Source organism: Lithobates pipiens, unplaced genomic scaffold (assembly GCF_037356315.1).
Source record: "Lithobates pipiens isolate NorthernLeopardFrog02 unplaced genomic scaffold, aLitPip1_a1.2 Scaffold_22, whole genome shotgun sequence".
Lineage (NCBI taxonomy): Eukaryota > Metazoa > Chordata > Amphibia > Anura > Ranidae > Lithobates > Lithobates pipiens.
In genome coordinates, this window is record NW_027507784.1 from 202268738 (window position 1) to 202284304 (window position 15567).

Consider the following 15567-nt stretch of genomic DNA (forward strand, 5'->3'; position numbering starts at 1 on the left):
CAGAATTTTAATGGTTCAAATGCACAATATTGATACATAAATGTTTGCAGATAAGTAGAGCCTTAACAAAAGACTATATTAAATGTTTTGGCCTTAGACTGACAATAAGACAATGACACTATAAGACACTTTACAGAAGCACATACTGAACTGTACAGCAGTTGTGGGCAATACCGATACAGAAAATGTTCTTGCTTTTTGTATGTGTGTTTGATTAAAGCTGAACTACAGGGAACTTGAAAATGCTTCCTTGCAGTGGGGCTGCTCATTTGGGTCTAGGGGGTCATACAAAGTAGATTTAATTATTTAAGCTAATTTGGGCTGCTAGACTGGCCCCCACAACATCTTCTCACCCATGCTCCAGCAGTCTAAGGTTATTATGACATCTAGACTGGTTTAGGGTCCAATGCCTTGCACTGGACATGAGAACACTGAGGGACAGTCCACCACTGTATCATGGGGGAGCACATTCTGCAAAGAAAGTTGAGGATTGTCTAAGTAAAGGCACTTTTACTCTCCCCTAGATGAAACAAGAAGTCAATCTGTTCAGTGTGGGCACAGTGTACTGCAAGAGAGAGTTTTTAGATGTCACAGAGTTGGGCTTTAATGTAATGAATTACTACCAGGTGACTCAAGTTAGATCTTTGCAGTCATTATAGTGTTTTTGTTGATTTTTTTTTTGTTAATCTTTCAATAATGGTTCTAAATCTCTACATATTACTGCCAAATGATTTTGTAGTCTACTAATAACTTGTAGCACAAGGACCTAAATGAGTAGATATAATTGTAATGTATTTTTTAGGTGATTAATGTTTTGAACTACATAGTTTCTACTAGTTGTAAAGGAGGTTTTCCAAATATTGTATGACCATATTGAAGAAAGTGTGGCCACTTTTACATTTCCAAAGCTACTATACAATGCAATGACCTGCCTGATTGGGTAACAGTTAAAAAAACCCTGGGTCAGTGATGGCGAACCTTGGCACCTCAGAGGTTTTGGAACTACATTTCACATTATGCTTATGCACTCTGCAGTGTAGTTAAGCATCATGGGAAATGTAGTTGCATAACATCTGGGGTGCCAAGGTTCACCATCACTGCTCTAGGTAGTACCTTTTACTGCATAACTGTTGGTAAATAAGGATTCACAATTAGATTGTAGCAGGTGGATAGAGTAGCTGTTGATGAAAGAGGCTTCCACTCTCACTTACCTATTTCTTTAGGTTGTTTGTTATGTCTATTTAAAGAAGAGCCAACTGCATTGCTAAATTCTGACAATTACATTTCAACTGTTTTTTTTTTAATGTGGGAATGTAAAAAAGAAATCTCAAATTGCTTACTGCTATGGGGAAACACAGACATTATTTTAGAAGTTTAAATAAAACAGTCAATTTTAAATGTAGCTGTAAAATCACTATTTCCACAATATTTGCTTAAAGTGTCAGGTGATGAGAATTTTCTGTCATTTTGTAGATATTTGATGGTAAAATCAAAGAATTGACAAGGTCTTTTTTTTTAGAAACTTCAGCAGTGACAGAATTGTGTTATGGTTATAGTTAATAAACATTAACATCTAGCCATCTGGAATTATTTTATCTATGTAGCAGCTACTGAGTAATGCAAACATGTATGGAAAAACCCATGACATGCTTTTCTATCTCTTATGATTCATTATAACTGTCTTACATGATTGTATATTGCCTTGTACTAATCCGTATTTTCTCTGTATATGCATATTTTCAGTGTTGTTTATCAGGATGGATTTTATGGTGCAGACATTTATGTAAGTATTTCCATGTTTTCACTCTTATTGAACAGGCTCCATTAGTTTGTGTTATGCTATATGTGTCAGTGTTGATATGATTACTTACATCTTTACAATATTGGGCTGGTGTAGATAAAATATAGAGAGGTGTGGGGGTGGCTTAGCAAATATTTAAATAAAAGTAATCCAATTGAAAAATTGGATAGTGTTTTTTTAATGTGAACCCTACATTTGCTAGATATAAAATGGAGTAAAGAAATGATAGGGCCTCTCTGAGGTTAATTTCGCTATCTTGATCCTCACTTGATAAATTTTGCTTGCTAACCGTCTTTTTCATGGGTGTCAAAAGTTAAGGGAAATCTCCTTAATGGGTACACAGACAACATTTAGCAGCTGATACAATTCCAAAAATACCCCAGAAGTGGTAAAGAAATATGAATGTTTTTATCATTAAAGCTCTAAGGACATGAAGATTACAGATTTTCATGCTTATATAAGGTACTTATAAGTGTGCACCAGTAATGGAAGCACTGAAATTAAATTGTGATATTGTAGCTGTATGTTTGCAGCTTATGTCATGTGCTTCAAAATATAACAATAGGATAACATTCCTCTATCCATATATTGTACTTATCTGCTTCAGAATGGCCAGTTTACATATTTATTTATGTGTTTGTTTTTTCTTGATAATACTTCATGATTTACAAACATTGTTCCTTGTTTTCGAATATTTGTCCCTAGAAATGATGTTCAGCATTATACAAACATACAGTGACATAGTTATACCACGATAATTTATTTTAGCTTTTCGTTTATCTCTAAAAAATTGTAAGCCCCTCAGTAATATGTTCTTTAAGAGACAGAAGGTATTCTGATTGTCATTGTTAATATACAGAGAGATGAGTAACCCTTTTCAATAACCACTTGATCATTGATTTTTGCTAATGTTTAGTCTGCCAAGTGGATTTGCTCTTTTTTAAGCTATTTGCTATTTGTTCAGGAATCTTGCATGTATCACTGCTTGCTCCTTTCCCAAACATTCCACTTTTTTTATGGGAAATTATATTTTAAAAGATTGCTGAACAGTAGTCAGAAGTGGTGCACGTCTACATTAATATATTGGGTGAATTAACCAGTAATTCATCAACTAATTTCAACAGAATGCTATGGTTTACTGATATACAGGTTGTAATTAATTTGTTTATTACAGTGCCTAAATATATATCTGCATATGCTCCTCAAACAGTTGCAAAAAACATGCATTTTGTACTTACACTATGCAACGCTGTAGATAAGACATGCAAATCGATTCATCAGGATTTTTGGTTCGTTTAACCACTTCAGCCACGGCAGGTTTTACCTCCTTCCTGACCAGAGCCTTTTTACAATTTGGCACTGCGTCACTTTAACTGCTAATTGCGTGGTCATGCAATGCTGTACCAAACTACATTTGCGCTGCTTTAACTGGTAATTCCGCGGTCATGCAATATTGCACTCAAATGAAATTTGCGTCCTTTTTTCCCACAAATAGAGCTTTCTTTTGATGGGATTTGATTGCCTCTGCGGTTTTTTTTACGATATAAATGGAAAAATTATTTTCTATTTTTTAGTTATAAATAAAATCCAATAAATTCAATTTTAGTCATACATTTAGGCCAAAATGTATTCAGCCACATGTCTTTGGTAAAAAAAATGTCAATAAGCGTGTATTTATTGGTTTGCACAAAAGTTATAGCATCCACAAACTAGGGTACATTTTCTGGAATTTACACAGCTTTTAGTTTATGACTGCCTATCTCATTTCTTGAGGTGCTAAGTGGCAGGGCAACCCCCCCCCCCCCAAATGACCCCATTTTGGAAAGTAGACACCCCAAGGAAATTGCTGAGAGGCATGTTGAGCCCATTGAATATTTAATTTTTTGTCCCAAGTGATTGAATAATGATATAAAAAAAAAATGTACAAAAAAAGTTGTGACTAAATGATTTGCTGCTTCTCCTGAGTATGGAGATACCCCATGTGTGGGACTTTTTTGGAGCCTAGCTGCGTACAGGGCCCCTGAAAACCACCTTCAGGATTTCTAAGGGCATTCATTTTTTATTTCACTCCCCACTACCTATCACAGTTTTGAAGGCCATAAAAGATGGCACAAAGCCCCCCCAAATGACCCCAGTTTGGAAAGTAGACACCCCATGCTATTTGCTGAGAGACATGATGAGTCCATGGAACATTTTATATTTTGCCACAAGTTGTGGGAAAATGACAAACTTTTTTTTTTTTTTTTGCACAAAGTTGTCACTAAATCATATATTGCTCAAACATGCCATGGGTTTATGTGAAATTACACCCTAAAATGCATTCTGTTAATGTAATAATTTGAACCCCCAAACATTATATTTTTTTTTAAAGAAAAGACCCTACAGATTAAAATGGTGGGTGTTTCATTTTTCTTTTTCACATAGTATTTGCACAGCAATTTTTCTGGGGGGAAAAAACACACTTATTTTAATTTGAATGAGCTAAAACATGAAATATAAAAGATGATCTTAGGCCGAGTACATGGATACCAAACACGACATGCTTTATATTTGCGCACAAACGTGCAGTATTTCGCAAACTACATACATTTTTAAAAACATTTAAAAGCCTTTACAGGTTACCACTTTAGATTTACAGAGGAAATCTACTGCTAAAATTACTGCCTTCAATCTGACCTTCATGGTGATACCTCACATGCATGGTGCAATTGCTGTTTTCATTTGCGCAAGAGCAGGGGGGGCAAGGGTACTTTTTTTTCCCTTTTTATATTATTTTTAAACTTTTCCTTTCATTTTTTTTTTATATCATTTTTATTGTTATCTCAGGGAATGTAAATATCCCCTATGATAGCAATAGGTAGTGGCAGGTACTATTTTTTTTTTAAAAAGTGGGTCTATTAGACCCTAGATCTCTCCTCTGCCCTCAAAGCATCTGACCACACCAAGATCGGCGTGATAAAATGCTTTCCCAATTTCCCAATGGCGCTGCTTACAGCCCGGCAAGATCTAAGTCATGAAATGCTCGTAGCTTTCAGTTTCTTAGGCCATAGAGATGATTGGAGCCATTCTGGTCTCTGATTAGCTCTATGGTCAGCTGGCCGAATCACTGGCTGCATTCTCCGGTTCCCTGTTGGGACAGAAGAGGCCAAAAAAACATGGAAAATGGTAGGGGGGGGGGCATTCCCTCCCACTTCTTGTAAAAGCTGTCTAGAGGCGAATTAGCCGACCGCTGACTGAAAAGGATGATACCAAGATGATACCTAAACCTGCAGGCATCATTCTGGTATAACCACTCAAAGTACAGCAACATACCTGTACGTTGCTGGTCCTTGTTGGGCATATATTGTAATATTTTTTTTCATGCAGCCTGTGGACTGAACGAAAAAAGAGATTGATCGGTGGGTATGCCCACCATTAGAATACCTCCCTTCATCCACCCACTTCTTATGATGGGCATACATGCACCATTTATATATGCCGAAGCATGGGGGCATCCACCCCAAAAGGTAGGAGTAAATGGCCCCTCTGCCCCTGCTGCCCCCATGCTTCGGCATATATGCTCTTTTTTTAAACTGTGGTGCTGAAATCACCTCCAACAGCACTGGAGTCACGGCTTTATGTATTGTGGGAGCAAACTCTGTTGCTGTCAAGATCAATAAATCCGTGCTGCACCTGAATGGCATACCTGCTAAGCAAATGATGGTTAACAATAAAACAAAGTAACAATACAGTATAACAGTAAGACAGTGCTGGAGTTATGGCTTTATGTATCATGGGAGCAAACGATGTTGCTGTCAAGATAAATAAATCCGCACTGCAGCTGAATGGCGTACCTGAAAACAAATAAATGATTAACAATAAAACACAGTAAACAGTAAAGTATAAAACAATTGTATAACTGAAGCAAACATGATAAAACATAATAACAATAAAACATTGCAGAATAGAATACAGTAAAAAAGAGCAGAACAATAGAGAGAGAGAATAGCGAGAGAGAGAGAGAGTCAGAGAGAGAGAGAGAGAGAGAGAGAGAGAACAATAAAACAACAACTGTTTTTGTTTTTTTAGTTTATAGATTTTTTGTGTTTTTTTTTTACAATTTTTTTGTAACTAACTATTGTAACGGTTCCATGTTCGGGTCTCTCAAAATGCGATAGCATTTTGGGAGACCCTGTGAAAGTGTGCCTAGTCTGTGCAGTGCAATGCAGTGCAGTTCACATTTAGGATTGGCGAATGCAGCAGGAAGGGCACTATGGGCTTGACAGGCCTGTCTTTGTCTTCTTGGTGGCAGCGGTACACTACTTATGCTTGCCACCTCACCAGCTTGAACTGCACTTATGGGAATCACCACGTCTACAAGTGTTACTGCAGTGCTGGATGTATGACCAGGGTGTACCAGGCCGTTGGTGCTTGTCAGTTCACCAGAAGGAATAGCGGCGCTAGTACATCTCTGCTCCATATGAGAGCCCTGCGGTTCTTGAACCTCAACAGCAGAAGAAGATTGGGGGCTGGTACGCCAGACCTTGGTGGGGACCACAACTTCATCGTCAGAGCTATCTGTCATGGAGCTGCTGTCGTCTACAGGATCATATTCTGAGCCTGAATCTGACAGATGAGTGACTTCCTCTTCACTATCTGTCATGCTCAGAAACGTGTAGGCCTCTTCATTAGTGTACCTTCGATTTGCCATTTAGGGTTCTAAATTTAGTGATACGCTAGTGAAATTCACAGGTAAAAAAACTCCTGACTGTTAGCGACTGATTCAAATGCTACCAAAAAAACTGTTAGCAATCACAGGGATCAGGCCTGACTATGTGAATGCTGCACTTATGTGTGTTTAGTGTTTTGTAAGTGACAGTGATCGATCGATACTGTACTTAGTGGGCTGGGTTGGGCGAAGGGGCAAAACACAGATGCTAGCAGGTATCTGGGCTGATCCCACTAACACTGCGTTTTTTGGAACCCTAAACTGCTGGGGACGCTAGTATAGATCTGATCAGATCAGATATCGATCCGTTCAGATACTATACCACTAAGGGAGGTGTATGCTGCGTGCATGGGTTTTAGCGGTACTGGCACTAACCTGACGTTGCCTGGGGCAATGCAGACCCTATCTAACCCTAAAACCTAACTTATATCAACTGCCGGGTGATCAGAGGGTTAAACCTTTATTAGGTAATAACACTATAAAAAACAAACTAACTAACCAGCGTCACCCAGAACAGTTATATGTGATCACTGGTGAAAGGGTTAACTTGGGGGCAATCAGGGGGTTAAAACCTTTACTAGGTAGTATATGGCTTGACACTAATATGGCGATCAGAAAAATGATTGCTTAGTGACACTGGCGACGAGGGGTGATCAAGGGATAAAACCTTTATTAGGGGGGTACCCTAGACCTAAAGTGGCCTACCACTAACTGCCCTAGCACTTATAACAGTCACAAATGACACCAATGCAATAATCAGTAAAAAATAAAAACTGCTATTGGTATCACTGTGACAGGGGATGCAGGGGGAGTGATTGGGGGGTGAATAGTGTGCCTACATGTTCTACTGTTAGTTTAGTGTTTGTGCGATTTCTCGTCTCTGTGTCAGCTTTGAAAACAACATGATCCTACCCTGGCTTTGGTCAATTCCTTTTTCACTGATATGGCCCAATTATATGCCGATCCTTTCCATCACCAGATGGCAGAAGCCTCACTGAGCCATTTACAACAAGGTTCTAGGCCTGTGGAGGACTATGTCTCGGACTTTCATTTATGGAGCACTGATACTGAGTGGAATGATCCAGCATTACATTTCCAATTTTGTCTTGGCCTGTCAGAAGCCATCAAGGATGAACTCACCATAGTGGAAATACCAACCTCTCTGAATGACTTAATCCACCTCAGTATACAAATTGACCATCGCCTACATGAAAGACAGCTTTAAAAAGCCATGAGTCTTCATCTAATACCCACCTGCCCCTTGGACCCATCACCTGCCCCGTCTCAGCGTCGCTGCAGTAACCTCTGTCTTTACTGTGGTGATGAGGGGCACTTCCTACAGACTTGTTCCCAAAGACATTGTAGAAAACCCTTCTCTCCATCTTCTACAGTTGCAGCACTAAGTTCCAGTCAATACCACACCCTGCTGCCAGTCACTTCTCAGTTTACCGGAAAGACTCTTGCTGTTTCTGCCATTGTGGACTCTGGGGCCTGTAGCTGTTTTGTGGCCTTTGCAACCATGCACAAACTCCCCCTGTGTGCACATCTCCACGGTCCACCTGGCGAATGGTTCAGGTATCAAATCAGGACCTGTCACTCTAGAGACTGAACCCATCCTATGTCTCACAGCATCTGGACATTGTGAGCTGCTATGTTTATATGTCATTACATCTTCCCTATTTCCTGTCATTCGTGGGAAGCCCTGGTTGAAGGCACACAACCCTCTCATCAACTGGGTCACAGGGAAAGTGACTTTCTTCCAATTACTGTACTGAATTCTGCGTTGCTCCTCCATCAGGTCTTGAAGGAACTCTCCTCTGCATCAACATGGAACCTGAAACCATTAAACTTGTGCCTTCCGTCTACCATGATTTTCTTGGACGTTTAAAAAAAAAAAGAACGCTGACACGCTCCCCCCTCATAGACCTTACGATTGTCCTATTGATCTCTTAGCTGGTGCAGAAATTCCCTTTGGCAGGATCTACCCACTCTCAGAACCAGAACTGGAAGAATTGTGAAAGTACATTGACGAGAATCTTGACAGAGAGTTTATCCAGCCATCTTCATCCAATGCTGGAGCAGGAAAATTCTTCTTGCAAAAGAAAGATCACTCCCTCCGGCCTTGTATTGATTACTGGGACTTAAGTAAGGTAACCATTAAAAACCAGTACCCCTTACCTCTTAGTCCTGAACTATTCCAGAGGTTACGAGAAGCTTGTATATTTACAAAACTAGACTTAAGGGGGCCATACAACCTGGTCAGAATAAGAGAAGGGGATAAATGGAAGATGGCCTTTAGGTCTAGTTTCGGACACATTGAGTACCTTGTGATGCCTTTTGGACTCTGTAATGCTCCAGCCACCTTCCAGCATTTTGTAAATGATGTATTCTGGGAGTTTCTTGATTTATTTACTATTGTTTATTTGGATGACATTTTAATTTTTTCCAGCTCCTTATAGTCCCATCGTGTTCATGTGAAGAAGGTGTTAAACAACATCTTTATGCCAAGGCGGAGAATTGTGAGTTTGAGAAGTGCACCATCCAGTTCCTGGGGTTCAGTATCTCTGTGGATGGAATTGCCATGGACCCACAGAAGGTATCTGCAGTACTTGATTGGCCTGCTCCTACTGATAAGAAATCCGTAGAGCGGTTTTTGGTGTTCGCAAATTTTTTACTGAAAATTTATTAAAGACTTTTCCAGTATCGTATTGGACTTCGTGGGACATTTTTATTTTTTAATAAAGGACTTGTCCCAAGCTGTGTCTTGTTTTTTTTTAACATTTCAACACTTTTTTGTGAAATGGTAGGGGTACGATGTACCCATTACCATTTCACCTAGGGGGATGCCGGGGTCTCCTTCACTGTGAGACGTCTCCATTGAAACAAATGGGGATAAAATAAATTGGGATTGTTTGCAATATGTTGTTGGTCAAAAAGATGGGTCTGGTCCACAATCAACTGAAGTAAATTATCAGGAAAAATAAATAAAAATAAATGAATTTCTGAAAAAAATCAATGTTGGCCTGCATACCTGACTGCAGTAAAAGAGGAAGGGCAGCTAAAATGGTTTTGCATCTGGGAAAGTTTTATGGGCCCTAATTTTTGAGGTTTGATGTGATATCCCAGTGCTGGTACTGGGCCTTTCATCCAGCGCCATTGATGTTTGCAGATTCACCATTGGGGTATATAGAGCTTTAGGTGGCAACCCTTCCTCCTCTGATTTGGTTGCTGATCCACTACTTTTGACTAGTTTGTACACCAAATCAGAATCACAAGGTGAGAGCTCACACTGCTCTCATCCATCATAGTGAGGATTTAAAACGCCTCCTCACCAGTGTAAATTTCTTTGGACATGGCTGGCTCTGGTGACACTGGGACAGTTCAACTGCTGATGGTAGCTGTGTAATGGGTAAACTGCTGATGGATAGCTGTAGGATGGGTACACTGCTGATGGTGGCTGTGTGATGGGTACGCTGCTGATGGGAGGCTGTGTAATGGGTACACTGCTGATGGACGGCTGTAGGATAGGTACTCTGCTGATGGTGATGTGTACTCTTCTGATAGACTGTGTGATGGGTACACTGCTAATGGCAGCACTGATGGGTGATGTGCGACAGGCACACTGCTGATGGGCGATGTGTGACAGGTATACTGCTGATGGGCACCGATGGGTGGTGTGGGACAAGTACACTGCTGGTGGTGGCACTGATGGGAGATGTATGACAGGTACAATGCTGATGGGCACAGATGGGTGACAGGTACACTGCAGATGGGTGACAGGTGCACTAATGGGCAACTGATACACTGCTGATGAGCAACAGGTACACTGCTGATGGAAAACAGGTAGACTGATGGGCACTGATGGGTGACAGGTACACTGCTGATGGGCAGATGGATGATGTGACCGGTATTTTTTAATGTGGGTGTTGTGTACAGTACAGTACTGTATTGATATTGATAACTCATTGTTCCCTGGGCTCTTCTCTCCTCACACAGATTCAATGTGTGATGAAAAGAAGCCAGTAATGCCCTGTATACACGGTCGGGTTTTCCAACGGAAAATGTTCGATGGGAGCTTCTTGTCGGAAATTCCAACCGTGTGTAGGCTCCATTGGACATTTTCCATTGGAATTTACGTTGCACAAAATTTGAGATCTGGTTCTCAAATTTTCCAGCAACAAAATCCGTTGCTTCGGAAATTCCGATCGTTTGTACACAATTCCAAAGAAACAAAGTTCCACGCATGCTCAGAATCAAGCAGAAGAGTCACACTGGCCATTGAACTTAATTTTTCTCATACATCATCGCGTTCCAACTTTTTGTGACCGTGTGTATGTAAGACAAGTTTGAGCCAACATCCGTCAGAAAATATCCATGGATTTTGTTGTCGGAATGTCCAATCAATGTCTGATCGTGTGTACGGGGCATTACACTGAGTTATCGGTCTTTATTTATGTTTGTGATTTTCTGTCATTGGACATAGACAATCATGTGGTAAAGAGCCACTGTCATTGGCTCTTTACACCAATTGATGGTGCGCTGTGTCTAACAGGCACACAGCTCACCACTGATCAACGTACTATATGGGAAGACAACATATGATGTCCTCCCAGAACAAGAGTTAATCTACTCGTCCAACATTCTACAATAGGCTGGGTGGGAAAACAAGAAGATTTGAAAATTGCCAAAACAAAGGGAATATCAATCATCCTGACAGCTGGCATAACTTGTTTATCTATATTTATAAGACAAGTTGTTGATGGAGTTCTTTGTTCTTGTAACTGGCATCCTTCTTCAACAGATGGTGTCATGTGTGGAGCATTGTTGGACACCAAGATACTAGGACTACTATATCATCAACCAGCACTCCTCCACACAGTATTGAATGTGAAATATTGAATAGTAATCCTTGCCTACACGTGAGAAATGGTCTGACTTCACTTCTAAGCTATTTTATATGAAGGTATCCTAACAAATTTTAGGATATAAAAGTTCATGTTTACATATACGATTATTTATATATACAGTATATGAACATTTATATTGAGAGTTTGATAAAAGGAGGGTTGGTCATTTTTTTAAATTTTATTTGTATATTTTGGCCCAATTTTTTTAATAATTGTGTTTTTCACATGTGATTTTCAATAAAGATATACAGTAAATGTTTTGTATTATGGGAATGCTATTGCTAGAATAACTTGGAGTATAGGACATATTGATACAAAGTTACAACATTGAGTCTTAACCAGGTTTTTAATGGTTTCTTTTGGTGTTTGTGTATATACAGTATACTTTATATCAAACAAAAAGAAAATACCATGCTAAAAATGATAAAAATGAGAAACAAATAAACAAATAAAAAGCAGCAGCAAATAGTGCGATAACACAGAAGACAAAATAAAATGTAAAAAGCTACGCTAAACAAAGTCTCAATGAATGAGTCCACAGAAACTAAAATGGGTGGCACAGTAGTTTAGTGGTTAGCACTCTCACCTAGCAGTAAGAAGGGTTGCTGGTTTGAATCCCAACCACGACACTACCTGCCTGGAGTTTGCATGTTCTCCCTGTGCCTGCATGGGTTTCCTCCGGGTACTCTGGTTTCCTCCCACAATCCAAAGACACACAGGTGGGTTAATTGGCTTCTGTCCAATAATTGGCCCTAGTATATGAATGGGGACCTTGGATTGTGGGCTCCTTGAGGGTAGGGACCGATGTGAGTGTGCAATGTATAGGGACAATTGTAGACACTCACTCAGGTTGAACTGGATGGACTGGTGTCTTTATTCAACCTTACTAACTATGAAATTATAAAATAAAACAAGGAAATGAATTCATATTCACTGTAAAACTTGATGTCACCACAGTGTGCACACACAAACAAGAAAAGGGCCCAACCACTGTAGATTCTGCTTACCAAATGGCAAGCATAAAGAGTGATTGGCTATAGCCCAGCCTAGGCCTTTAACTTGCTGGTGGTCACAGTGAAAACGATAAACCAAATGAATTAAGCTGGATGATCACTCCCTCTATCTCGCTGGGATGTCTATATGCACTCAAATAGATGCCTGGGAGATTTGGTTGCAGATCCACTAAAGAAAACTGGCCATAGCATAATACAGTCTAGAATTCAGTTTATTGAAACAAAATATTGAGCTTACATTCAGGAAGGAAATAATATCCGCTTTTTTTGGTTCTCACTGACAGGGAGAGCCGATCGGCAGCTCTCTGTCAGAGGGGTCAGAGGGGGGTCTGCGCTTATAATCAGCACATTGATTATCAGCACATCCCCCCATCAGATGTGCCCATTAGCTGCCAATTACTGCCCATCAGCTGCCAGGCTGTGCCCCATAAACGCCTGTCAGTGCCCATCAAAGTGCCAATCAGTGCCCATATTTGTGCCAATCAGTGCCCACAAAAGTGCTAATCGGTAGACATGTGAACACTGAAATATTTTGTTTCAGAATTTCGCTTTCTTCCGAAAAATGTATTTATTTAGTTACTCCCGAAATTCTTTTTTATTTATTTAGTTTCGTTAAAAATGCATTTGTCCAAAAATCCAAAATAATTAAGGTCAAATATGTAATTGAAGGCTTATGGTGTGTGTCGAATGTTCTAAGTAGATTCGACGGAGCAGCTAAACTGTACGACGCCGCAATCATATCTCCAATCGAATGTTCTGCCTGCAAGCTATAGTAGAATTCTAATGTTGTATGACACTAGTAATAATTATATTTATTAAATATTATTACTAGTCAACCAACATTAGAATACTTCTATAGCCTATGGGCAGAGCATTTGACCATAAATGTCCGCTCACGGCGACTGCTCCGTCGAATCTTCATGTCAAATCTTTTCTCTTTATGTCGAATAATCTTGGACTAATAGAGTTAGGTTAGGCACATTCAACCTTTTTTGCTATTGTCTCTATAAGGTCAAATCTTTATTCTCTATGTCAAATCTTTTCTTTCTATGTAGAATAAAGTTGAACTAATAGAGCTAAGGTTAGGCACATTTGACCACAGGTTCGATGGACACAGATTGCGATTGTCAGCGTCATGTCGAATCTCCTATCTATATCGAACTGTTGGAACGAAAGCGAAAATAAAGCATTTGTTTATGTCAGATCTTTTGGTTTTCGGATTCTGCATGTTCGTTATCGTTTGCCCTCTAGTGACAGAGGAAAAGGAATATTGTTGCCAGGTATTGAAGGAGTGGGCCAGAGATCAGCTGTTAGAATGCATGTGTCTTACCTCATTCCCAAGATGATCAGGGCAGGATGTTGTTTGGTGATGTTCAGCCATTGATTCAAGTTTGTGCGGCAGTTTGCTTTGTCCAGTATTCCTGAAGGCAGTGATGACTTTTCTCCCTCCTTCAGTATGGCTCATGTAAAATCACTGGTATGGTTATTGGAGGGTGTTCCCAACAGGTGCTAGTGGATTGAATTAACACAGTGCAGTCTCTTGTCAGACAAGCAAAGTGCAAACTGAATGTTGTTCAACCATTACTACAAGCATGGTCAGATATATTGCACTTAGCCTCAGTCAGCTTGCTACGAACTATATGTCGGTACCCTGTTTCTACTGGCTGCACCTACCCTGCCTTTAACCCATTGAAGATTACCTCTTCTCTGCTGCCTGTGACAATTCCTCAGAAATCCTCCTTAGCAACTGCTCCCTCTTTTACACCATCCTGAGTTCTTCTCTTCCATCAGCTGCACCCCTGCTCACAGATTTGCATTCACATGCAGAACTTCCGTGGCTAAACGTGGCTGCCACTATCCATACCTGCCTCCACACTTGCCGTTCTTCTCTAGTCTGTCTCCATGCCAGCAGATCTGCTCATGTCTGCCTCCACGCCCACTGATCTGCTCCAGTCTGCCTCTATGCCAGCCAATCTGCTCCAGTCTGCCTCCATGCCAGCCGATCTGCTCCAGTCTGCCTCCATGCCAGCCGATCTGCTCCAGTCTGCCTCCACACCAGCTGATCTGCTCCAGTCTGCCTCCATGCCAGCCGATCTGCTCCAGTCTACCTCTACACCAGCCGATCTGCTCAAGTCTGCCTCTATATTTGCCAATGGGGTTAGGCCTGCCTATGACAGTCCTGAACCTGATGACCCACTTGACCTTGCTAGTCCTCTACCTGCTGCCTAGCTTGATGATCCAGTTCCTGATGCCCAGCTTGATTATCCGGTTCCTGCTGCCCAGACTGATGATCGGGTTCCTGCTCCCCGGTCTGATTGTACTCTGCCTGCTGCCCAGCTTGATTGTTCTGTACCTGCTGCCCAGCTTGATGGTCCTCTACCCGCTGCTCAGACTGATGGTCCTCTGCCCACTGCTCAGCCTGATGATCATTTTCCTGCTGCACAGCCTGATGATTCTGTTCCTGCTGCCCAGCTTGTTGATCCTCTTCCTGATGCTCAGTCTGGTGCTCCCATTCCTGATGCCCAGCCTTGTGGTCCCATTCCTGATGCCTGGCCTGGTGGTCCCATCCCTGATGCCCAGCCAAAGGGTCCAGTACCTGATGCACAGACAAAGGGCCCTGTGCCTGATACCCAGACAAAGGGTTCAGTGCCTGATGCCAAGCCGAAGAGTCCAGTGCACAATGTCCAGCCCACCTCTGATGATCCTCAGACCGATGACCATCCTGATCCTAATTATCCTTATCTTAATTATCCTCTACCTATCACCCAGCTGGATTCAACTGACTCTGTGCCTACTGCCCAGCTAGTTTGTATTGACGCTATGTCTACTGCTTAGCTGGATTGTTGTACAAAGGCTAAATGTCCACCTGCTAATGGGTTTGAAAGCTCTGAGTCTTCACGTGCCTTAATTCTTGGCCTGAGATTCATTTGATGGTTGCCTCAGTTGAGTTCCTCTGGCAGTGTGTTGCTCCTATGGTACCAAAGCCTGGTCTTTCAGACATACCCTTGGTAACTGGTAGCTGCTATTGCCCTCATGACCTTGGTTGTGGTGAGCTCCTGGGGAATGGCAAAGTACTATCTTTGCCTTGTCATGATCTGGATATGATTGACCCCGACCCTGCACCCCAATCCCTTTCTG

The 15567-nt window shown here is 41.1% G+C and overlaps 1 protein-coding gene across 9 annotated transcripts in view; it reads left to right on the forward strand.

Moving 5' to 3' along the window:
* Positions 1 to 15567, forward strand: part of RBFOX1 (RNA binding fox-1 homolog 1) — a 1314070-nt gene that overhangs the window by 1120685 nt on the left and 177818 nt on the right. For all 9 annotated transcript variants that reach the window (XM_077448827.1, XM_077448822.1, XM_077448828.1 and 6 more), the window contains one exon: positions 1744 to 1783. In XM_077448827.1, coding sequence (XP_077304953.1) covers positions 1744 to 1783 — 40 coding nt within the window. The remainder of the gene's footprint in view (positions 1 to 1743; positions 1784 to 15567) is intronic.